Source organism: Gallinula chloropus (genome assembly GCF_964237585.1).
Source record: "Gallinula chloropus genome assembly, chromosome: 5".
NCBI classification, from domain to species: Eukaryota; Metazoa; Chordata; class Aves; order Gruiformes; family Rallidae; genus Gallinula; species Gallinula chloropus.
The window spans coordinates 21924764-21951569 of record NC_140090.1 but is presented as its reverse complement, the minus strand read 5'-3'; the positions used below and the strand labels follow the sequence as shown (position 1 = coordinate 21951569).

General features: G+C 37.0%; 1 protein-coding gene across 1 annotated transcript; it reads left to right on the top strand.

The window, feature by feature from the left end:
* Positions 1 to 48: 48 nt before the first annotated feature.
* Positions 49 to 26518, top strand: METTL8 (methyltransferase 8, tRNA N3-cytidine). Its single transcript, XM_084264879.1, has 12 exons — positions 49 to 82; positions 569 to 681; positions 6898 to 7053; positions 10392 to 10483; positions 15080 to 15471; positions 16033 to 16082; positions 18447 to 18510; positions 18843 to 18982; positions 21734 to 21840; positions 21936 to 22001; positions 23133 to 23359; positions 26317 to 26518. The coding sequence occupies exons 3-11, from the start codon at positions 6911 to 6913 to the stop codon at positions 23321 to 23323; spliced, it is 1245 nt and encodes a 414-aa protein (XP_084121005.1). The 5' UTR covers positions 49 to 82; positions 569 to 681; positions 6898 to 6910; the 3' UTR covers positions 23324 to 23359; positions 26317 to 26518.
* The last annotated feature ends 288 nt before the right edge of the window (positions 26519 to 26806 follow it).

The window sequence follows — 26806 nt, the reverse complement described above, 5'->3', positions numbered from 1 at the left end:
CTTCCTGGGCGCTGAGGCCGCGTGGCTGGCAGCGGGCGGGAGTGGGGGTGCTGGTGGTGAAACGACTCACCAAGGAGCGGAGGTCAGCAGGAGGGTCGTTGCGAGCCGCCAGCTCGCCGGTACCCGCGGAGCAGCCCGCGCACTGGGGCCTTTGCCCTAGACCGTGCTCTGCTGCCTTACCCTGCGCTCGAGGGACTGAAGTAAACGCAGTGCCTGTCGGCATGTCTGGCCAGTAAATGGAGCCACTTTACCCCGTGGTGCTTTTTCTGCTTTAAATAAAGGAAAGTTTTGTTAGCGGTAGTTCAGTTAAGAAGAAGAGGGAACCTCTATTTCCTTCTAATTCTTCCTGATGGAGTGTAAACGCCTGCCCCCTGCCCGGAGCTGGCGGCAGGGCCGGCATCCTCCTCTGGGGAGCCGGGTCACCAACCACACCACGAGTGATTTTTGGAGACCTCTGTGTTGGGTGGAATGTACCCGGGCTTGTGTGTGGTTTTAAAGGGCTTGTTTAATATTCCAGGGCCAACAGGAACTTCCTGAGATGTATGACACCTCATTTTTATATTTGTAGAGCTATGGCCCAGAAGTTGTCACCATCATCAACCGATGCTTTCCAGCAGAGCAACTGAAGGCAGTGGAAGAGCTCCGCTCCCTCCTGTGCTAGAGGCCAGGCGCCCAAACGGGGTAATGTGGCAGTTGCTGATCTTTTATGTGTTTCTGCACCTATTCTTCGAGATCTCTCAGTGGTGCCTCTAATCTCTGTTGATTCTGTAACAAAATACATATTCCTGTGATCGATTTTCTTTTGTGCTTTGCACTTATTTGGTGGAAGGGAACTAAACACATGAAGCAAAATGGTTGCTCCAAAGAATGGGTTAGGACAGTATGCTTTACATACTCTCTGGTGGATCTGCAACGTTGCCAGTGACTTAAGAGCTGGCAGGGCAGCTTGCACCTATGCAAAGTCCATATGGGCATCCAGAGTTTTGCAGGGATGTAAATAAACGAGATTCTTCAGAGTAAATGATAGACATTAGTAAAATTCATGTTGCTGTATGTCTGTGCTCAGCCTCTTTAGTAACAGAGAAATGTGTTTTGTGTTGAGACAAATAATTTTTCCCTTGTTAATACATGTAACAAGTATTTTGTGCAAAATAGGTTTGAAAAACAATTTAAGTAATTGAGATATATTTGGAGACTTAAATACATGTTTTGTATGTTTATACATAAAGTCAACAAAGCTCTTCCCTCCCCCTTTGTTTTTTCTTCCTACATAAGCACTAGCCAGCAGAGGGTGCACAGGTTAACAAGCCTTATTTCTGAGCAGTGTTTACAACTGATGACTTCCTTTGGATGTTAAACTTGTGAATAGATTAATTTAGTATATTAGTTTCATGTAGTGTTCTGCTATGCAAATAACAGAAAGATATGAATTACCTTATTAAAATGTAAACAAACAGCAAAACAAATAACACTGTAATGTTGTTATAAATATATTTAGTACAAAAGTAGAAATCCTATTCCAAGAGATGCTCTAGGATATCAAAATACAGTTTTAGCTTCAGTTGGGATGAAAATGTTCTTCACAATTTGAAGTATTTCTAATTCAATTAAAATAATTTATTGAAGCTTAATTTTTGAAGGCAAAATAGTCTTTGATAGTGAAGTTACACCACCTCTACTATAAACCTAAAGAATGCAGTTTCAACAAAACACTTATCCCGATCAAAAAAAAATTTTAAATATTCAAAAAAATTTTTTTTTAAAATACATTACAGTGTCAACAGAATTGCTACACTCTTTTTTAAACACTGTGATTTACCTGAATTAGGTTTTTGGGCCTTGTTAATGAGCTGCTGTCAGGATGTTTCATCATTTGCCTTTGCAAGTGGAAAAAAAACAGGAGCTCATGTTTCGTTTCGGATAGGGCAAATCACATTAGTCACCTGTAGGAACTGAACCCCATGTTGTAGCCATACAATTAATTAAACCAAAATGCTTTTGCTAGTTATTTCATGTTCAGGTAAATTGATTAAATATTCAGTAAATAAAATACATCTATATTTCTAAGTTACCTGTTTTTATCTTTCTCACGGGCCATTCATGTCTCTCTGGTCTTGGTGTTGCCATTATTTTACCTTTAGTCATGTTTTTTCAAATTGTCTTCATTAGCTTAAAAAGCATATTAAGTAGTGTGGTTGATTCCCTCTGTGCTGCGGAGGAAGGTTTCTTTGCTTCCACTCTATTCTGAGATCAATAGAATTACATGCCAACAAGAATTAACGTTGCAGTTCTTAGTCCCAATTGAAGAACGTTTTTCCTTTTTTATAGCAATTATGTGTTTTTTAAAAATAAAAGTATAAAAATACAATTATAAAACCTATATCTTTATAAGATAGTCCAAAAACATTTTATATAGCAGAATAATTCCAACAAGAGTATCAAGATGGAGAATAGTGGCTGAGAAACAATTCTCAATGAATAAAAAATTAGGGAATTACTGTATTTTAAACTGTTATGAATCTTTAGTTCTCTGCTTGTCCCTAATAGCTGCTTGCTTTCTTGCTTTTGGAAGTGCTTGTATAGTACCTGCATATATGATTTTATGCCAACTAATGTACTGTTGCTGAGCTCTGGGATGTATGGTGATTCAAGTAAATGTTTTCAGTAAATGGCTTGCTTTCCCTCTCACGCTCCCTCTACCCTTGTAATAACTATTTCCTCTTTGCTTGACTTTTTAACAGGCCACCTGGCAAGTGGCGTAGGAACAGGTTTTTCTTACTCAACAGTTCTACACATGTGGTTAAAATAATATCTGGTGGGGTTTGATTGCTCATTTTTGTATGCTGTTGTGTTTTAACCAGTGTTAGCTGTCTTGCCTCTACAGGAGTCAGAATAAATCAAATTTTTGTTTGGTTTTTCTTTTCCCCTTGATAGTGCTCTTCAGTAGTTTTACTGAAGTTGCTGTGTGCCCACAGGGAGGTCAGCATCATTCCCAGTGATATGCATGAGAAGAAGAAACAATTGAGAGGTTTAGATTTGCTGACTTTGGGAAGTTGTGAAATATCCTATTGTTTCAAATGTGCACAGGTTTTTTTAAGTATATCATTGAAAGACTAATCATGAAGCTGCAAGAAGTCATGTTTAGTCACTTGGTGGAGTAGAATAGCATTAAGCATTCACTTAATGAATGAGTCTGACTGTAAAATCCCCTCCTTGCCCCCCACTTGAAATATTAAGAGATGTTAATGTGGATGTGTTTTAAAACTCATAGTTACACATTATGTGTTATGTGGTCTTAAAGAATTTTTCACTTAAAGTCCATGGTTCCCACTTGGATCTGTTTTGTGTAAGGTATTGTGAGTTCTGGTAGTGTTTGGTGATCAGCACACTTTGCAGGAGAGTATTGGGGGGTTAATTGTGAAATAAACTTCTAGGTGCCAAGCAGAAGAAGTAATTGTAGAAGTTAATTGTTTCCAAATACTTTTATGTCTAGAAGTGTTACATGAGCTGCACATGATCTTCATAATATAGCCTATTTTTTCCTTTATAACAGAGACTCTACTGGTAGGCTTAGAGATTGGAGGTGGAAGAAGTTGTTAGCTTTGTAGTTGGAGATTATTCAGATGTCAAAATATTTTCATCCAATAAATTCATTGAACAAGGTTCTTGGACAAAAATGACAGGTTCTTTCTCTTTGTTGTTTTTTTTTTTCTCCGACGTGTCTTCCAGAACTGCTGTGTCTCAAGGATTTTCATCATTGAAGTGGTTTACATATGATTTGGTGTGTAAGTTGGTTAAAAAAACAAGGTTAGAATAGTTTGTTTCTCCTGTATCTTTAGTTCTTCATCTGTGGACCTGACAGTTCAAAGGTTTTAATCCAATGTCGATTAGAAATGTATTATTTCAAGTCAGTTGATGTGTATGCCTTCTTCTGCATGTCCATTTTCAAAAAGCTGTATTGAAAGTGCTGTGTTAGATTGTTTGGTGAGGAGTTTTAAGACTGTTTTATTATAATTTCTGAACTAAACTGAGGATCAGTATTTGTAATGACAAAATTCTGAAGGCTAAAAGGCAGTGCTCTACAGGGGTGTGTGTGTGGGGGGGAATCTTCCATGTTGCTTTTGAGTGTGGTTATTGAGTGTTGTTTCTTGGAAGGTTTTGGGTTTTTTAAAATAGTTATGCTGCCATAAAATATAGGTGTTTTAAATGTAATTTAGTTTCATTATAATATTCTTAAAGGTGAAGATTGAATTGCTTTGATTAATAATAAAACTTAAAGCGTTCCCAACTGTGGCTCTGAACAAGGACATAACTCCTAAACCATTCAGACATTTCTTGCTGTCGTGGCTTCAGGGTATGATCATCTTACCTGACAAACAGAAAGGGTGGTTGCCTGTTTCATTAACAAAATCAATTAGCAAAACAATTGAGCAATTGACTTGCTTCTGAAAATGTAATTCAGGTTTTCAGGTCTTTTAGATGCTTTTGGAACTTTTAGTAACCAGATTGCCCATTAATCTCATGATCTATGATCACTCTGAGCCTCAGGAATATCCATGCTTGTCTCCAAATGTTCCTTCACATTTAAGATTGGATATAACAGTAAACCTAACTCCCCCACTTACCTCACTCTCCTTGTGTTTTCTGGATGTTTCAGAATTTATCAGCTAAAATTGTGCAATTATCACTCAAAGGATCGCATTCTCATAAAAAGAGCTGCATCTCTGGATTTTACTGATGCAAGATCATCTTAGTCATCTGACTATAATTCCCATCTGTGCATCTTTTCATGTTCTTATTGCGATATTTAGAAAGCCAAAAACAATTATGTGACTAGCCTAGCAGCTGAATCATTGTATTTTATGTTGAATATCAAAGCTGGCACAGGAAATGCAAGTTACTAACTCAGGTCTTTTTGAATGATTGAAGGAGGAAGAGGATTTGTAAACAGTTTGCAATGTAATCATGGAATCTTTATCCTGGCATTTCTATAATTTAATAATAATAATTTTAGATCAGATTGTGGTTTGGGGGTTTGGGGGACTTGCTGTTTGTTTTTAAGAACATTGTCTTTATGTAAATGACACATTTTGCAGAAATTGTCATGGTGTGTTCATTTTCATGTCTCATGATTATTATTTCATAATATTCCATATATGTTAATAATTATGCATTGTTATGAAAAAAGCATACATACTTAAAAAAACAAAGCATGAACAGTTTGCAGTAATTAAAACATAAACTGGAATCGGCTGAGTTGTTGAGCCACATTTGCCAAAGGGAAAAAAAAAAGCCATAATAAACTTGTTAAAATTAAAAGAGGTTTTAATTTTTTAATAGGACTGAATGTTACATTTTCACTGTATTGTGATGCTACATATCCTGGTAACATTGCAGTTTCAGCAGACAAAATTAATCGGTTTTATTTGGTATTGACAGCCAAAAGGTGAACCTGTTTTATTTAATCTTTGACAAATAAAAAGAAATACCAATCTTTTTTCCTCCCTTTCTTTCCCCGCTGTAGGCTTAAGATGAATAAACAATGCCCTTTCTTGAGCATGATTCAGTCAAAAGTACACCTTAAATGAGGAATTGTTCGTTTAATTGAAGTTACTTCTTTGCCAGACTCAGTATTGATGTCTACAAATTAATCCCATTTTTATTCACAGTGTAAGAGTTATGATCAAACAGTACTGTTTTCCTCCAGATAAAAATCTTCATTCTGTAACCAATTTGCACGGAACGTTTTCTAATAATGTCTGTATTTAAACTGTGCCTGTTCTTGTATTTAAACTCCTCCTGTTCTTTTGTAACCACATTTTGTATTTCCAGTGCATTAAATTTGTATACAGAAGCAGCACTCAAAAAAAAAAAGGGGGGGGGGGGGGAATAGGACTAGGAGTAATTTTTAAAGTCTTATGCAGAGCACTTGAAGGGAAAAAGAACAAAGGCACATCAGGGTAAATGTAGTAGCAGAGATATTTTGTATAATCTCCTAGAAAGCCTACAGTAGCAAGACACACAAAAACCTGACCTCAACCACCCCACCAAAAAACCCAGAAAAAAACAAACCAAAAAAAAAACCCCACCCAGACAAGATGCTGATATAGTTAATTTTGTTATAGTTAATTTTTAATACTGTATGAAGACATTGCAAGTAAAGTAAAATATAGCAGCATAAGAGAGAGCTACCCATGAATTAGAAGAATCTGAAGCACTTTATAATTTGCATGAATAGAAATTTACCATTTAAAATCATTCATTTCAAAGAGGGCATTAAACAGGGATCAGAAGAATGCATGGGAGAAATTTTGGAAGGCTTCCAGGTATATAATGTTTACACTTAAAAAAAACAAGATCTACCCTATCTAAAAGCGTAAAAGCAGTCACAGTTCTAGAATGAAATCTTTTGAAGGTGGTTACCTAGTGAGTGGGGTGAAAAATGTCAATCTCAATGACTGTATGTACCCACTAGAACAAGTGGTTTCTTTGCTGATCACTTCTTGCTTGTTTTAAAGGTACAATGTCAAACACTATTGTTTTACTGTGCGGTTTGGTTGATGGGTTTGTTTGGTTTTGTGTGGATTTGGTTTTTGGTGGTTGTTTTTTTTGGTTTTGCTTTTAATTTTTCTTCCCTGCCTGATAGGACTTTGAAACAATAGCAAATAACTTATCTTTCAACCGGTTTCATTCCAGTAGCCTACTATGGGATTATTTGGGCTTGCAGCACACTGAAGGGATGTTGCTATTTTTTAGAAAGCATTTAAATTGATATTATAGTAAAAGATTATTACTACAGTTGATATAGGTGCTTGATTATTTGACCAGTTTCTCATGTAAGTGACATAAACAATTAAATTACAGCAAAACTGTAATTTGAGTTAATTCTGTTTTCAGGTCTCTGAACAAAATGAATCTCATTACAAGGCTTTCTGCTTTATGTCTGAGGAAAAGCAAGATGCAGCAGAGGCACCAAAGTAGTAGACGACCAGCTGTTCCACTTGGATCACGGATTTTAACTGATCCTTCTAAGGTTTTTGAGCATAACATGTGGTGAGATGTTTCTTCATGGCTGATTTTCATATATTTTTGTCTGTTATTTACTGTTATGAATACTGGGTGGTGTTGGGTCGTGTACCTGTCTGTAACAATGGACTGCCAGAAGAGACATGTAAGCGTAGTATTGGAGAGAACTCAGGACTGTCACAAGTAACCCAACAGTTATGAGTTCTTAGTGACTTGTGTAAAAGCCTGCTGAGCAAGTAGTTGATCATGGAATGAAAGGCAAAGTATAGTTATAGATCAGTAATGAATTAGGAGATAGAAAGTGTAGAGGATAAGTGATCACTGTTATAATGTCAGGAAGTTACTAGTTAGGTACAGTGATGTTGCATAGTGGATTAGTGTGGTATTCTGACATTAAAACCATTTCAAAAGAAACATGTAAATTACTTGTATTCTTCTACAGGTGTATTGAAGATGTTACAGAGAGGCCAGCAGAGATTTATATGCAGTGCACAATTGTCAAAAAAGTAAAAATCTTAAGATAGATAAATGATATAACAACAGAAAAAATATTAACATATAATGTTAACAACCATAAGAAAGAATTGCCCTGATTTCCAGCAGTACGTCTCCATGTCTGAAAGGTATTTTTATGAGTAATGAGGGCTCTGAAAAGAGTGAGAATGCTAGTCAATGGTGGGAAAACAGATTGAAAAGGGTAGGATCTTTGACCATGGAAAAGTGATGAATACAAACCAGTAGGTGATACAGTGTTAGGTGGGTAGAAGAATATCTAAATCTACCTAGAAAGTATCTATCTAAGATATTTGGGGGACCAAAATTTTTACTTCTGTAGTTCATAACTTAAGAGCAACTTTTGATTAAAAGAGGAATGAGGACTTCAGAAGCTGTACCAGAAATGATTTTAAAATGTATGTTTGAATTCTGCCACACACCATTTTTGAGAGCAAGAAATTAGCAAAATTAGGAAAGTGACTGGCTGTGACTTATATTATGTTACCCATTGGTTATCATGTAGGAATAACATTACAAGTTTCAGGGTTTAAGCTTACTTCATAAAAATAATCTGCAGTCCTTATACCTTTCTCAGAAGTGTCAGGGAATTTACTGGACAAACTTTGGTTCTGAAATGAAGGTTCCGACTTTCTGGGGTTTCTTTAAATGATTTTTCTTTTTAGTACTCCATTTTATTTGTTACTAGGTTCATTTCACTTGTTAATCTAAATTATTTCAAAAGTTGCATCCTTGTTTTTTCCTGTGTGTGAATTGGCAGGGAGCCAAGAGCTGCTACCATTGCTGCTAGGAATACTAAGCAAATTAAATTTGGGAACTAATGCTTTAGGTATTTGCTGTGGTGCTTTTCTGTCATTTTGAGAGAGAAGTAATGAAAGATGCTAAACAGAGCAAAAAAGAAAGCTTTTATTCAGGTTAGTATTTGGCATGGTTTTCACATGTTAGTTTTCAGAGATAATTAAGCCCTGTGTTAGCAAACAAGTTAATGGGAAAGGGCTAAGTTGAATAAGCTGCACTGAAAGTTGCATCACTTGATCTCATGTCAGGCCTATTCATGTTAACAGTTCCTGGTGTGGTTAAAGTCAATAGCTTGCTTTGGTGCTGTCAATGTTCAGCTTGAAACACTTCTGTATTTAAACACTTAGGTGCTTAGAATGCTTCTGTGCTCCTGCCAGCTTGTATTGCTGAAGGAGCCGTCTCATTTGAAGCATCCAGACTATGCAAATAGTTTGCATAAAAGCTGTGCAATGTCCTCTCTTTCTCAGATTTTGATCAAGAATTGCTGCTGCAGTGTTGTTTGGGATCTTCCATAGAGTATAGAAATTCCTGGGAAAGAGACAAAAGATCTTTTTACAGCTTTATAAATTTTCAAGAGGGACAAAAGGGGAAAAAAAAAAGTTATTGATGAAGATGGAGGACTTCAGGCACCTATGGTATTCTATGTACAGCCCTTAAGGCCTCTGACAGACACGTGATGATGGATTAAAATTGATCATTTAAAGCCTATACCACAGTAAGTCATCTGCCAGAAGGGCCGACAGTTACATTATCTCCGTCTAAACAGTCCTTGGTCTCAGTTTGCCAGATTGGGCAAAGTCAAAAATGGTGATCGTGGTGAGTCTTTCCAGGAGGGTGGCTGCCTTTGGTCATTCAGTTTCATTTCAGCACAGCACATCTGTCAGAGCCCTGACACTGCACAGGAACATGTGGTATACAAACAAATGCAGGAAGGGGAGAGGCAACCTGCTGGGGACAATAATGAGAAGTATTTCAGTAGAGTGCGGAAATAAAGTCTGAGGCAAGCAGACAAATACATACCAATTAGTCTCCCATAACTAACCAAAGAGGAACAGTGAAGGTCTAAGAATTAAATTACATATATGTCACCAACCATGGAACAGGAAGATGCTTGTTAGCTTTTAGAGACATAAACTCTTTTCAAGTTGGCACCTTGTTCCTTTTCCCATAGTAACCAATGGAATTTTAGTCATAGGCCTTCAGTTAATTGATTCCAGCAGAATTAGGATCTAATAGGTTACTTAAATTGTATTATCTTATTTAATCTGATTTCTAAAGCCATTCAGACTGGACGATTTGGAGAAGCAGCTGATTTGCCTTTGAAAACTACCAGCAGCATGCTATTGGGTGCTCCCCATTGTGGGCTGATCCAAACACAGACTTTGCAGGGAGGGCAGTTTAGTCATCTGTGACCTTTTAATGGATTAATATAACATTTAGTGAACCACTTGACACAAATGTCGATAGCATAGACTCTGAAACTATTGAAGCACTGCTTGTCTTTTCTTACAAATGTCTTGTGCTTCTTTCCCAATGTTTCCTGTCTCTGCTCCCCAAGTAAGTAAAATCTTACTCATCAATTCCACCTGTTCCACTTGAATAGGTGAATTATGCTCCCTGTTTCAGGAACTGATGGTTCCTCTGCTAAATGTCCTTTGTTCCTCATCATAAAAATTAGTAATGTGAGAAGTGTGAGCATCAGGGTGTTTGTTGGTGGGTCTGCTACTATGTCCAGCTAAACACAGTTCCACTGGAACACTCAAAACACATTCCTATAAATGCACTCCATTTACAAGATATATGTTAATCCTATTATTAAGAGAAAAAAAAGTACATACTATTACAGTCTCTTTGCAGTTGAAAGATTTTTCTTAATAACTTGATTTTACCTAACCGGTAATTATCTGTCATACACTGAAACTTATTTTTTAATTGTCAGTCTCCTTGTCCTGGTTTGCTTGCATACACAAAGAAAATGTATTTGAGACAGTGTATCTAAGTTGTGACTCTTTTCTCTGGGTTAAAAAGGGCTGGCTCTTAACTGCCTTTTTCAGGGACCATATGCAGTGGTCAGAAGAAGAAGAGGAGAATGCCAAGGAAAGAGCAGCAGAGAACTCACTTGTAAAAGTCCAGCAGGAGGACCAAGGTAACAAATTCATAAAGGCTTAAAAATTCCTATTTATTAAAGATACTTTAAAATCCAGAAGCACTCTTTTTAAAAATATTCTGTGTCCTCTTGTCTAGATTGGTTGGTTGGGTTTGTTTGGGATTTTTCCTTTATTGCGTCACAAGGTTGTCTCCCAGTGTGTTTTTCTAGCAATCTGGTTACTTATTAGAGCAGTTTTGCATTTGGTGGGGGCAATAGGCTCTGTGTAAAACAAGCTTATCAGTGTGGTGCAGTTGCAAGTTCTGGCTCCTGTTGCAGTTCTTCAGCATAGAACTCCTACACAGGACTGTTACTTCATCAAAGGGAGCCAGCTATGGTGCTGGGGATGAAAATTCCCATGTACAGTATTCAGATGCTTTTTAATGATTCTGGACTGTTTAGAGAGGTAGTGGCACCATATTTTAGTTAAGTGCCACGAAAGTTACTCTGGTCCCATGTGATCCCAGCTTGCTGCTGTGGGCCTGGCTGAGCTGGGAGTGCTTCAGGAAGCAGTGTGTTCACTTTGTGTGGAAGTTTTTCCAGTACATCATGCAGAATCTGCTTTGTAAATGATTAAGAAATTTTGTGCCTGTCTTCTGAAATGTATTCTGTGTTTCTGAAGAATGATAGCTCTAGATTCAAACTGGCAAATTAAACCCTAGACTAAACTCCAGGATAGTTGTGTGTACTGAAGCTGGATTATCAGCTTGATAGTAACATGGAAGACCGGATTCTTACCTTGTTCAAAAATAACATCTAGTATTTCCATTTGGTTTGTATAAAATAACACACAACTGACAAGTAAGTAACCACGTGCCTCATGGAACTTTTTTTTCTTCATCTACAATCAGTTAGAACTTGGTTTGTGCTGGTGAGAAATGGAATCATCAGGCATTTGTCTATTGCCAAGAAATACAAGAATCCAAGGACATTTCCTATGAGTGCCCCTTCTGTTTAGAACTTGAATAGGTGAGCAATGCTGATAATGTTCCTTCAGAAAGCTTCAGCTTCGTTCTGCAAGTAAAAGTACATTTTGGCCTCTATTTGTGTAAACAGTGAACTGGGCTGAGGCTAATGAGCAGGTTATTTTGTGGCCTGGGAAACTACAGTAAGGTGGGCAAAAGGCAGGGCATGTTTCAATGGTACTATTACATCACTAAAATAGAATAGTTCTGGTGAGCCTCGTTAAAACAAGGAAAGTTAAACTGAATGAACTCGTGATACTACCTTTAGGAATTTGATTCATTTACTAGCAGGTCCAGTTTCTTCTCAGGCATGCCTGCTAGTGTTGAAAGATTCTGTTAAGGATAAAAATCATTTAAGGGATTTTTTTTTTTTTCCTCAGAAGGATATAGTTTATTAGTTTTGTCATTTTTACATGGCTTTGGAAAATTTAGTAGACAGGATACTTAAATATACAGAGTGAAACAACAAAATTTATAGTAATACTGCATGCATGGTTGTTACACAGCAGTGCAGGAGTGATCAGTGAAAGAAAGGAAAGTGTTCTCTCACTCGAACCGCTGTAATACCTTACTAATACAGTTTGAAAGGCTGACTAGATGTTGCTTTCCTTCAATTCCAAAATCTGGAAAATTTGTTGGGAATTTAAGTACAGGGATTCTGAGCAGACTGGTAGAAAAGTAGTGACTGTAACAAGGGGTGATAATGATTTAAGAACCTTTTGAGTAGAAGAGTTTTTTTTGTATTGAAGCTGAACAGTCCATAAATGTGCAACTTACACTACTGAAAGCTGGTATGCATGACCTCAATCAACTCTGCACTTGCATTATAAAACAAGTCTGTACAATTAATATGCGTGGCTGGGTCTTGCCCTTTGATAATACAATTAGATGTATTAAATGTTAAATTTAAAAAAGCAGATTTCTAGGACAAGGCATTCTGCCACCTCCTTGCCACTTCCCACTGCCTGTCTGTGCCTCTAATGATAATTTGCAGCCTTGTTTATCTCTGAAAAGCTGTGGCAATTTAAGAAGTAGTATGTTAAGATTTAAATGAGACTAGTAGGAGAAATGCACCATATATTTACTCTGTACAGTTAGAATAAAAGAAATAATGGGTCAGTGTAGGGGCAAAATAAAAAAGGTAACATGCTATATGGTATACACTTAGCAAAAGACATTAAGGGTAACAAGAAATAGTTATGTAAATGCTTTGGGAATGAGGGGAAAAATCCAAAATTGTGGTACTTAGAAGGGATGAAGATGGGGAAACCATCAACAAAAAAGGCATCGAGAAAGCTGTAATTCTTATCTTTTTATCAGCCTTCCTTTGAAAGGGTTAGCTGCAGTCCATTGGCTAGCACAATTAGTATTAGTGAGAAGGAGGAAAGACCTTGTTCTCTCCCTGAGAAAGAACAGGTTGCAGAGTGCCTCCATAGACTACACGGATGACTGGGAAAGCAGAAAAGAGAATATTTACTTTTTTAAAAAGGGAGGTGGGAAAGAGAAGAGATGGATAATTAGCTTCAATTCCTGGAAAAATACTGGAAGAGATAATCCAGAGCTTGCAGGCACTGGGTTTGGAAGAACAAAGGAGATGAATACTGGCCAACAAATATTTTTCAAGAATAAATCATGTAAAGTCAAGCTAATTTCCTTCTTGGAGAAGGTTACAAGCCCTGGGGGTAAAGAAAAAACAGCAGACGTCCTGAAATTTATCCTTAGTCAGGCTTCTGACTTGCTTTACTTGACATTTTCATAAGCAAGTTAGGCAAGTGAGAGCTAATGAAACTGCTTTTGGGTGAATGAATGCCTAGAGAGATCATTTAAGAATCTTCTCTGCACTGGGCAGAGGAGTGTTTTGTTCTGTGTCCAGTTCTGCTTGCTGTTTTCATTAGTGACCTCAGGAAATGGGCGACTTGAAGATACTAAGTGATGTTTCAAGTATGATGAGGGACAGTGTTAGGATTTAGAAAGATCTGGACAAACAGGGAAAAGTGATCTGAAAGATATAAATTTGCTAAACGTAAATACAAAATGCTTAGGAATAATTCCTTGAAAAAAATAGTAGGTTCTGGAACAACTGGCTAGGTAGTCATTTTGCAGAAGAAGATCTGAGGGTTGTGGTGAATCACTAGCTGAATCAGCAGTGTCATGCTGTTGCAAAATGGCAAGCTGGGAGTTATAAACAGGATTACAGCCTGTAAGCCTCGTAAAATATTCCTTTTGCTCTGCATTGATAATGCCTTTACCAGAATACAGCACCAAAAGGTAGTAAATCAATTGGAGAGAAACTAGAGAAGAAAAAATAAAAGGATTAAAAGTCCAAAAATCATGACTTTTGTGGAAACAAAGAGGAGAGTTAGGTTTAGACAATCTAGAAAGGAGAATGTTTATGGAAGACATAGTAAAAGCCTTCAAATGAGTAAATAGGTGTTTCAAAGAGAAGTGATTAATCTTTGCTTTACCTGCTTGGTTAATGGGACAAGAATTACCAGACTTAAATTGCAATAAGGAAATTTCAGGTTTGGTAGTAGAATAAGTTTCTGTGTGGGTGAATCACAGAATCACAAGGTTGGAAAAGACCTTTGAGATCATTGAGTCCAACCATACCCATCTTCTACTAAAACATGTCCCTGAGCACCTCATCTACCTGTCTTTTAAACACATCCAAGGATGGTGACTCAACCCTCTCCCTGGGCAGCCTGTTCCAATGCCTGATAACCCTTTCAGTGAAGAATTTTTTCCTAATGACTAATCTAAATGTGCCCTGGTGCAGCTTGAGTCCATTCCCTCTCATCCTATTGCCTGTTGCTTGGGTGGTGAAGGACTGTAATGTATTATTTACTTTAAGAACAAGTTGGACAAATTTTTGTGGAGAAGGAATATGAATTCACTGACTGGATGAAATCCCTTGTACCCCTATTCTTCGACACTCTTAATATTCAGTTAGAATATTTTGTGAATTAAAAGTTAACCTAAAGGTCTATTGTAAGATTCTGAAGTGGTTTCAAAGTAAGAAAGCCAGTATGTTGCTACTGACTGTATTGTTATTTTCTGTCAAAACTGCATTGTTGAAAGGTTAAGAGTGAATTACTGTCTATTGGCTCTGCAGTAGCATTTATCATTCCAGTTCACAGAACTGGATTTCTAATTGATGGGTTTTTTTGAGAAATGACTAGCTACCTACAAATTTGCAATTGTTCATAGAGTTCCATAAATCATGAAATTGATTTCAGTTTAGTATTTCTTAAGCAGGAAAAACAGGGAGAACATTTAATTGAAAAGATACATTGCTTTCATAATTTGAGATGTGAAAGCTTGTCTCAGAAACTAATGATTGCGTATTTTGGTGAGGCTGTTCTATTTTTTCTCAACATTAAAAAAAGGAAAAGATTCAGAAAGTCTGTCTGCCTCATCCTAAGTGAAATAAAATCTAATTAAATCCTCATGCAAGTTATTTTGAGCACAGATTAAGGTAAGATCCCAAATCCATATGTGTTTCTTTAAATGTGTACAATGTGGGAAACTCTGGACTTTTAACTGTAAATTTGGGGATCAAAATCTATGTCACTTTGCAGTATATTGTAGCTAAGCTTATGTTCACCAAGGTTTTGTTTTGGTTTAATTTCAGATAAATATGAGAGAGAAGCCAGTAAATATTGGAATGAATTTTACAAGACTCATAAAAATAACTTTTTCAAAGATCGCAATTGGCTGTTTCTGGAGTTTCCAGAAATTCTTCCAGAAAATAAGAGAGAAGAGTTGAAAACAGAAGAAAGGTCTTCAGAACACACACAGAAAAATAGTACCAACAGTTTTTCATGCGAAAGTGAAATTTTTGAGGAAGGAGAAAAGTATTGGAAGAAAAATTATGAACGTGGTTCTACTTCTGGACAAGGATATGTATATAATAAAAAGCAAGCAAAATCTCACACTGACACTCCTTATGGTAAAAACTGTGTAGAAGAACTTAGCAGACTAGAATCCTTCCCTGGCAGTGATGCCACGTACAGAATATTAGAGGTAATGCATGCAAATGTTCCACCCATCAGTTAATTACTCAAAAACATGATAGAGATGTTTAGTAAGTATCAAGAAAGTAAGCATTTACAATTTGACATACTGCATTAATTTATGGCAGAAACTTTCAGAGAAACCTAGGATGTGGGTTTTGTTTTTCCTTTAAAGTTTCTCCCAAATCAGAATTAGGGCTAGATTGTCAGATTCTGTTTTCACTGGAAATCAGTTTCTAATTTCCTAAGGAAAGGTATGTCTTAAAGTGCTCTGTCTTAAAGTGCAAGTACTTGATGTATTCCTGCCACATGGTGAAATTGGACAAGAATATTGCATTTGCCTATGCAGTTTGCGGGATGGATTCTCTCCTAACTTGATAAAAACATTGAGGAGAAACATGATATAGAAGCGATTTGAGAGATGTGGTATGAACTTTGTATGCCTTTACTGTCCAGTGTACCCTCAAATCTAGTTGATCCTACCTACCAACTAATTTAAGACAAAAATTTAAAAAATATGAGGTTTTATTTGCTCATTTATTTTAACATTTTGTTTCTCTTCTGATTTTAGGTCGGTTGTGGTGCTGGAAACAGCGTTTTTCCTATTTTGAAAGTTCTATGGTATGTAGTGAGGGATTTTCAAATACCAGGTTCTGTTCGCATCATCTTAATTGTCTTCAAATATTGTTGCCAGATGAGTGCTGCAGGAAGCGCTGAGTGGACTGTTTACAGCCCTAAAATTCTCATTGTTAGCAGACAGCACATTAATGTCAGTAGCATCAGTGCAAGATACTCTTCATGCTGGTCAACCCTTGTCTTAAGGAGGATCATATTTGCTGATGAGGTTTCTCTTCATGTGTGTTCACACTGATTTCTGGTAGTTAATCTCAGGCAGGTGAAACATTCCTTTGTCTTGTGTGTCACCTTAAAGATACTAGATACCTCTTGAAAAGGCCAGAATCAGAGACAGTAGATGGCTCAGGGTCATGGCAAAAAGTTGTGTTATTTTGGAATCTGGCTGGTACACTTTGTCATGTTGCTTCAGGTTTTACTGTCAAGGAAGGCACAAGTCCTGCATTGCATCTCTTAATTCCTTGAAACATCTTAATCCACTTAGCTTCTGGTTTTAGAAAAAGCTGTTACGACAGCATGTCCTCCCTTCTATGTAGACAGGAAGGTTTTATTGGAAAGGCTGTGTATGTATCAAGGGTTGAAAGAGATTTCTTCAACTTTCTTCTTACTTTCAATCTTATTTATTCCTCCAAGAGCTTGGGTACAGCACAGTTTGTTATTCTGTAAATGAATTCTGATTGCTAGCATCAGTGCTATACAGAAATTCTCCATTTTGCAGATATGGAAACAGAGAGCAGGAGGAACTGAGTGATGAACCAGGGTCATATATGAAACCTAGTAGCATTAGCAGTGCATCTACATCCCACAACAATTGCTTTGCTTTAGACAGCTTGTAATGAAAGGGGAGCCCTGTCTCCTGTGAAAACATTAGAAGGTAACACTATATAGGGAAAAATGCTATGTGGCTCTATTAAAATAGGTAAGACAAACTTTTATGTTTTCCTCATGGGAGGCATTAGTCATAAGTTGGCATTTCTGATAATTAAGAATCCACTCATTAGGTATTTTTCCTGTAGATCTCTATTCTTATGCAAATCCTTCCAGTCAGTCGCATTGGCTGGTACATTGAACAGCTCACACATTTGTCTTGTATATGTGCTCGTGGAAATTAAAAGAAGCCACCATCAAGTATGAATGTCCCCTGGTTACAAAAGCATTTCACTTTTAGGTTTGTAACATAACTTTTAAACCACTTCCACCTGCCCCCCTTAAATTTTAAGTTACTGCTTTTTAATACAGTGCATTGTGAAATCACCATCCAGATCAAGCTGTGGTTTTGTTGTAAGTTGACTTTCTGTATAGCTCTTATTCTGATCTAAAAAAATTAGACCGGCTGGGTGCAAAGACAGGTTGCTTGTCCTCATCCCTGATAAATATTGTAACTCATCAACTCTCATGGTGGGTACAGAGCTGCGAACGGTTTTTCTCAGCAACAAAGATGGAATATATTTTGGTCCACAAGGGTTCTCCTGTTGAGCCCTTAGAGAGAGGTCACTAACTCATCTGTGTATACTGTGATATCTTACAGGCACAGCCAGAGTTTATTGATTCTCTTTCTAAAAAAGCCATCTGTCCAAAATCTTAAATATTTTTAAGAGAGGTTAATTGATCGTGAGTTGACCATGAGGTCATCCCTCAGTAGGTTTTGAGGGGCTTGCTCAGTTTCTATTAAATTAATTTTTCCGAGGTGAAAAAAAATCCTCCCCACACGTACTAGTGTCTGATGAATTGTACGAGGAAATTTGCAGCTGGCTTGATCTTGGGTGGGAAAGGAAGGGAAAACAGCACTACAGGAAATTCTTATTCATCCTGGCTTACAAAACAAAGGGAATAATGGAGGGAAACAACCAATACTGCTTAGTCATAATCAAAAGCACAGCAAGATGGCACATGGGAACCCAAAACTCTACAGAACTGTGAATGACTTTTGCAAAACCGCACTCCTAGGCAAATCATATTGCTAATTAAACTGCATACACGGGCTAATGAGAGAGACTTAATGCAGTGCTTCTGTAAGAAAATTTGACATATTTATGTAATACAACACCAGGACATTGTCATCAATGCTGACAGCCCTCTGTGACCTTCTTTCTTTTCCTTTTCACTTCCTCCCTGACAAGGCTATAGTTCTCCTTTTTATGCTAACTGCCTGTTGGTATTCTTATGAATTTTTCTGCCCTATTGGTTCATTACAACCTATGTGGCTTTCCATGTGCTAGACATCAATAAGACATGCTTGATCGAACCTGTGGAGAACCCCAAAGGGCCCTCTGTAGTTCCATGGACACTGATGTAGACTTTCATCTTTTATAATAATAATTTTTTTAACTGAATTTGGTTTTATTTTCCTAGCAATACACCTGGAACCTTTCTATACTGTTGTGATTTTGCTTCAGGAGCGGTGGAGCTGGTAAAGGTAATTCATATGCTTGCTTTAGAGTACCTTATAAGCCTGTAATTCAGGAGGCTGCCAGGAAGCCATCTTCATGAAAAAGAATGTGATGGCTTTGACAACTTTTAACTGAAATTTTCAATATTCCAAAGAACAAAGTCTTACTCTATGCAGGGAGGAATGAATACCATCAGTGTGCTTGCTTCTCAGCTTGAGTAAGATAGCAGACAGAATAGGCTTTTATGAGAGATGTTTTACAATGCTGAATAATTGAAGAAAAAAAGTTTCTTGAGTCACAGTAAACGTATTAACTACTACTGTTCTCTCTGTGCCTCTTTTCATCTTTTTCCTGACAGTCACATTCGTCCTACAATTCAGCCTGGTGTTCTGCCTTTGTTCATGATGTGTGTGATGATGCTTTACCCTATCCTTTTCCAGATGAGATCCTGGATGTCATTCTCCTTGTCTTTGTGCTCTCTACTATTCATCCTGACAGGTAAATGAAGACTAAAGGGCAAAAGCAAATGGGTTAAATCTCTTTTATCACTAGAGGTTTTCAAGAATAGCAAAAGAAGATGATGAATCTTTAATTTATTATTTAGTAAGCTACAATATATTTATATAAAACAAGGTATTTTTAAATGCTGTTTCCCATTTTCAGGCTTCAAGAGAAAAGCTAGTCAGGCTAATTCATTAGTGAGCCTCCTGTTTTCATCAAAATACGAGGGGCATATTGTAACTAAATACATCCCCATTAAAAGTGACAAATGATTCAAGAAAATTACAAATTAAAAAACTGGACTGCTAGTCTTCTAGAAGGAAATTATTTTTAGGGATCAAAACCAAATATTCATGATTTAACACATTATAATATGTTGATAAAAGACTTAGGTTGCTGATTAAGCCAGGTGCAAATGTTTACATGCAGGCCTTTATAGCATAACACATTCAGAATTGTGTAACTTGTATGGATTAAGAAAACTTAACGAATTTTCCTGCATAGAGGTGAGTGCCATTAACCTTGTTACTAATGTCTCTTGATGTCTTAATGAACCAAACTTTATGACTGTTAAGGCTGGCTGATTGTGAAAATGCCCTTTTATTATTGGGAAAAATGCAGAAAAGGATATGTTAGTTAAATTCCTTGACTTTAACTAGATCATATGAAGGGAAATACATGCTGTATGTTTGGTAGTACTTTTATTACATTAGGAATGTCATTAAAACGGACTTGGCAGATGGAACAGTATTTGCCTTAGTTGGAGAACTGTTTCCCTGCCTAAGTTATTAATGATTAGCTTTACAGAAAAATCTTTTCCATATAGGATATTGCTCCTTCCTGTTTGTTCGGAGATGAGCACTTGAGTCGTGCAAAGTCTGGGTCCAGATTTCAAAACCCATTCAAGCAGTGGATTTCAGATCTCTCTAACTGTCGTGATGCTGCCAAGAAGAAATTGGACAATAGAGATGCAGTCATTTAGTTGCTTTGCCTGTAGAAGCAGTAATCAGATGTTCTGTCAGAATTTTGGTGATTATTTTCCTACTAGGCATTTCAGAATCTGTTAGGTTTTGGTTTTTTTCCCATGTCAGTGTCTAAAGGCTGACACGGATGCATGTGTGTGCGTGTGTACAATCATAAAGAAGTACATGCAATTTCTGTGTTGTAAGATCCACTTTCCAAAGATTTGTTAGTCATGACTGTCATCTTGTAGAATTAAAATGACTGCAGAAAGGCAAATGTGATCCAGATACATCTTACTCGGTATGCATTTTTAATGGAAACTTTGAAAGTGGGAAATGAAAAAGAAAACCAAGGGAATGCGGATGCAGAACTTAAGTACTTCAGAGACCTTGAAAACTAGGAGGGATACATTTCTATTAAGTGCAGTTGTTACTTAGTGATTTCGTTTTTGTTTGTGTTTCATTTTTCATAATTGCTATTCTTGTACCCCTTTTTTACACACTAGTTCTGCTAGAAGACCCCTCTAAAAGTTGGTTACACAATTTTAAAGGTATTAAACTTTCTTCAAGCCATAGAATTCATGTGCTCTAATCCTACAGGATGAGATTTCTCAAAGCTCTATCACTTTTTGTGCACATATATTTTTTCTTTGTGCACAAAACTTAGGTTCATGTAGGTGAAGTCTGTAATTCTGTGTAGAACGACCTGTCTTGAACAGTCTCTTACTCTTTGGTGGTGCTGCCTTTTCTGTCTGTGGAAGCATGCTTGATTGCCAGTGCTGAGCATGAGCAAAGAGGACTTGGCTTCCTCTAAGGGGATTCCATGTTTAAGCAGTGTATTCCATGTTTAAGCAGTGTATGCTCATTTGTTTGGAAATATGATATTTTTTGCTGATCTACCTCCTAATGCTGTCCCTTAAAACTCAGGGTTAGAAGCCTTTACTGCTGTTGCATCAGGCCCAAAGCTCATTAGTGTTTGAATTTGGATGCTCTTGGGGCAAGGGGCTAAGGCCACCTGAGAGACAGGGATGGTGTAGGGGTGGATGTTCTCTAGGTACACAGGAATGGTACACTCATTTTGCACTCTGGCTTTGCATCTTCTACATGGTCTATCTGCGATCTAGTGAAGGCGAGAGAGTAGAGTGTAGGGTGCTTATTCCTACCCTACATACAGGAGGCTGGTGTAATCTTGGTAAGGAAAAGCTGATATTCGATTCCACCAAGATTCACAAACTTGTCAGCATTTTGCAGGATGCAGACTTCCCTCCTCTACCTAGCAGTATCTCCAGGTGGAGTTCTACCAAACTCCTCTCCTGAGGAGATTCTTCTTACCATCCTCAACTATTAGTTGTGGAAGTAGTTACTTTGTATGATCAGTACCTTCATAAAGAAATCAGGTAAATTTTTGTCTGCCTTCCAGGCCTTTGATTTTGCAATGTGCAGCAAGAAGGTTCAGTCTAGCTCACCAGTGCACGTAGCTAACTGTTCAGTCATTGACCGATATGACCCATATACTCAAAAACTGTGTTTTAATCCATCCTTGAGATTCTGTTGAAGTAAAAGAAAAAGGCTCCTTTTTCTCTTTCCTGCTTGTATTCTGTTACAATTCCTTTTAAATTTTTGGTTTAGAGGTTATTTTTTCTAAAGAGCTTTTCCTGTTTGCTAGTGCCTGGCTTTTTTACATAAAATACAGACATATTTTCTCAGTGTAATTTCAGAAAACTGGGTGTATTCTGAGCATCTAGAATATTTGTAAATTTCACCAGTATCCCATCTATTTTCTAAGGATGCAAAGGGTTGTAAACAGGTTGGCTAAACTACTGAAACCTGGAGGAATGTTGTTGTTTCGAGACTATGGAAGATATGATACAGCTCAACTTCGTTTTAAGAAAGGTAATTCCTGAAGGCTTTTGTAGTTCACTGATCATTTTGATTCTTTTTGAAAAAAAGGTGACATGTCCTTTTTCGTTACTGCTCTAATTTCTTAGGTCATTGCTTGTCAGAAAATTTTTATGTACGAGGAGATGGAACCAGAGTGTATTTCTTCACCAAAGGTATGAAATGTTGTAGTTCTATAGAAAGTTTTGTCTCTCAAGATGATTTGGATTATAAAACTCATCTTAGAACAGAAATTTATAAGAAGGTTTTATTGCCTTTTTGGTTTTTTTAATACCCTGCTTTAGAAAGCCCAAAGCTAGGTGTTGTAAGAAAGTAATTCCTTTTATGTGTACACTTGTTCTATCTGGGGTCCTGCAAGATTGCATCTCTCTTTGTCTAAGCATCTTGTGTCTAATGGTATGCTCAAATTCTGTTATTTAAAGAGCTATTTGATTTATTTCTTAAAATTGAGGTAAACATGCTTGGAAGAACAGTTGGTAGTAGTGCTGTTACTTTGTTCTGCTATGTTGGTGAATCTGAGCTATGAGTCTGCTCTTTCTGCAGGAGCTAAACTTCAGTTCCTGATCACATATATTATTGCTCTTTGCCCATCCACTTGGTTCTGTTGGCAGTCAGCTTAGACTGGTATATTTTAAGCCAGCTGCTGGAAATTGTAAAAGTGAGCATCACAGTACTTTCTTTTTTCTTTTACTGTCTGCAACCTAGACTGTACGTAATAGAGATGGGTCAGGATTTAGCCCAGCCTGAGTAATTTTAGAACTGAGAAGGAGGATCTGGGACATGTATGGGAAATCACTTGAATTCAAAGAGCCATCTCAGTTTTTAAATGTCTTGTTTTGTGTTTACTCATGACAAAGACACTTAAAGCTTTCCAGTGGTGACTGATAAGAAGGGGAGATGATGCTGTTGGCATGAATGTGTGGATTGTCATTTGGCAGGTGAAATAGCTCCATATGTGACCAGTGGCCAAATGGCATGCATGCATTTGTTTTCCTCAACTCTGGCATACTGAACCCTCTGAAGAAAGGGGATCTTTGAATGCCATGAGTAATAACCAGTATGGTTTGGGCCTCAAAATAACATATTTTTTTTACTGTAATATAAATCAAGAGCTGTGAAAATTAATTTCTAACAGAAGCCTTCTTACAGGCAGTTTTCTTGGTTCCTCACCAAACAGATCAATTCCATCTTTGGTTGAAAGGCAGATTGTTAATCACTACATTCTACAAATGTCCTTTTTTCTTTTTTTTTTTTTAATTAAAATAACTGTTTGTATGAGAAAATAGATGAGGTGTGGAACATGTTCAACTTGGCTGGACTAACTGAAGTACAGAATTTAGTTGATCGGCGATTACAAGTAAACAGGAAGAAAAAAGTGAAAATGCAGCGCGTTTGGATACAGAGCAAGTTCCAAAAGCCATCGCTGCTCTCTCTGAGTATTCCTGAAGACATCACCAAGAGGCACCCTTATGGATAACTGTACCATGAAATCCAGAGACTGAAGCAAATTTGAGTATGTATATTTCAAATAAATCTTGTGTTAGCTACTGAAAAGGAGAAATGTATTGAACTGAAAAGCTTTCTCAGCTTTTTTAATAATGTATGTGTGAAAACGATCTGGGGGTGTGGGGATGGAAAAGCATTTCTGCAATAAAGGGATATGCATTAACTATTCATAACTGTGACCAGGTGCTATTTTACTTTCTTGAACATGAATGGTCAATAAAGATAAACATGTTGAAATTTACAATACCTAAAAAGGGTTATGCTGAAGTATAATTGTTTCAGAGATTTAGAGAAACAGAGTATCTGTTCTCACTATCACTGCAAGCTCTGCTGTGTTAATTTCTGAGTCATGTCTCTTAACAACTGTGTGTCTTGCAACCGTATTTCCTCTTTGGGGGAAATTTCTTGGTGCATAAATAATGAAGACAAAATCTCTTTCTGATTTGCATGTAAGTTACTATTTCATGCTAACTGCATGTCCTATGCATAGGTATCAGATTAGTCAGTGATTGGCATCCTCCACTGTGACTGACTTAATTCCTCTGAAGTCTCCGCTTTCTATCCTCATATTTATCAGAAACATGCCAAACTCAAGTTTCTGCAACACCTTAGTGACACAAATTTTATATTTAAAGTGCTGTAGGCTGTAAACTGAACATAGGGTAGAAAAGAATTACCAAAATGCCCAAACTATGCTGAAACCAAATAGTTAACATTCACTTGGATAAATACAAGCGTTATTTTTACGGTATGTCAGCTACACTAGGGGGAGGAGCAAACAGGGGGGTCCAGAGTACGTTTTATTAATACTGTCAGGGGCTAATGCAGTCACAGGACAGTGGGGATCGGCATGGCAGCTGAGATCTTTCTGTTGTTTACTGAGGAAGTTGCTTTCTTAGGACTCAAGGCAGCTGTTTTAGTATTGACTCTGGAGAAACAGTAAAAGGACAGGACTATACTAGTATGTTAAGTGCTTTTAAGAAGAAAGCCAAAATGCAAACGCTGTTTTCAGATGCAGAACATGATACTGAGGCTGTTGAGCTAGTTTTTAAAGGTGCCACTTCTGCTGTTTAACTGTAACTTTGCAATCGCTTAGCCACAAGGAGGATAAGAAATGAATACAGTAAATCTCTGACTCCAACAAGAGTACAGAATGCATGTGATCTATAACCTGCATGCATATTTGAGTGCCATTAATATAGTGACACTCACAGTCTCTTTTCTTGGTTTTCTTTTAGTCTGACGGGTAAGCGTGTCACAACCGACAGTCCATTTTTTGGCAAGTTGTTAGCTGCTAAATTAAGTAGAAATGATTTATCTTCTAGAAAAAAATTAATTATCTAAAGATAGATGCTAAGTATCTTCATCCCCTTTGACAATGTGAGGCACCTGCTAAATTTCCATAAACCCAGATCTGTTTCAAGAATGAGTTGCAGTAAGGTGCCTTTGAAGGTAGGATCTGATCCTAAGTTTCTGGTGTATTCTAAACTCCCAGTAGATTAAATTACTGTTTCATAAATTAAGTGGCTAAGGAAGCTTTGGTTAGCACTGGCATTATTGTAACCTGCAATAAAACTCTTGCGGTATAAATCAAAGGTTAAAACATAGCTGTGTTCTTGAAGCCCTAAGTCTTAAGAGATTTCAGCATCTGCATGGAAAATGTAAATAAATATCTGCTTATACTTTAATTAGGTTGCAACCCTGTTAATCGTGACTTCTGAGTATGCATAGCTCTTAGTCTAGTACAAAGCATTTTCAGTTGTATGATTTTCCAGGGGGGAAGATGGTGATGATAAGCTTTTCAGCATCATGCAGTCTTATTCATGTGTGTGATATACATTTTCCATGTAGAGAGGCTAATGAAATATTTACTTTGGCTCCCATGCTGATATGTTTATCTGGCAAGATCTTAATATGCTATGTTGTTAGTTTAACAAAAATGTGACATCAGAAGAAACCAAACCCTGAATTCTCATATGGCCTTGAGCAAAACTGGCTGTTTCTGTTTTACTTCCACACCTTGCAGCGTAAGTACAGGATACCTCTTTTAGAATAATGTTACCTGTTTTAGAAGTAACTAGATCAGCTACTATTTGTAAGTATAGATTATCCACTGTAAAGTGTGAACTAGTGTGAACAGTTGTAAGATTGATAGAAGGGGAAATGGACACAAGGACATTGTGCTTGATAAGAACTTTTGAGTCTGAGTAGACTTTCTGTATGTGAATTCGTGAGATTTCAGTTTTTAAAAAGCTTAGTCAGTGAGGTGTTTTTAGAATAGTTTCAAATTATCTATATTAGTTGGAAAAAATAATATTACAATATTAGCAAAAAAGCAAAAAGAAATACTGAAACAGAAGAAAGGAGGTGCAGACACCCATTTAGGAAATGCAGTTTAAGTTGTCTTACTGTTAATTAATTTCTGGGGGGCAGAAAAATTAGGATGTTGCAAATGAAATATAGGAAAAAGGCTGTAAATTTCACTTTTGAAATCTGAAGTTGCTTCTTTAATCAGGTATGTAACCTGAAATCTCTGATTATATAAATTAATAGAAGTATGCATTACATAAATGTTAAACAATTATATTGTTAATTGCAGTAATTTTGGTGGAGGGTGTTTGGGGTTTTTTTTTTGGTTTTTCAGTATGACTTCCACTGCTGTTAAAGCAGACTTGTGAATATATACAAATGGTAATTAGAGTAAGGTATTCATGTTAGAATTGAGCTTTGGCTTCATTGGCTTCAGTTTGCTTTATCAATAGTGTGTGCTTTTTGCTAATCTCTGCTGGTACAGGGATACATGAGAATGGTACTTCCTGGTTTAGGTCTTGCTTAGTTTTAAAGCAAGTACAAGACAGCTATAACAGAAAGAAAGTGACCAACCTTTTTCCTACACTAATTGTGAAGTGTCTGTTCAGTAACAATTAACTCATACTCTTTTTTTTTTTTTTTTTTTTTTTTAAGAAAAACCATGGCAGGTGCTTGTGCCATATCTACAAGTGCACTGAATTTGAAGAGGACAACCAAAATGCAGGGCAGATGGGAAGACAGGAGGAACTCTAGTGATACTAGCAAAAAGTTTCTTGTGTTTGAAACTGCCGTGTGTGCTTTGTCCTTTGCAACTCGGATAATCTGCAGATTCTGCTGTTTAATAATGACAAAATAATTGTAACAAACCATCCTGAAATTTGTATTAAACACCAGTGGAAATCACTTAACATACATTTGATTTATGGTGTGATCTTTATTCAGTGCTCCTGTGTATTTTTTGATCTGTTGATGTACGCCTTGTTTCCCCTTTTTCCTGGACAGACATAGTAGACAATAAGCAGTTTCTACAGGAGCTGTATGCACAAACATCTGCAGTAAGGTTTGCTGGCTGGGTTATTTCTAGGATTATTGAAGCAAGAGAGTTTTATTTCCTTCTGTACAAGCCAAATTGCTTTTTCTTTTT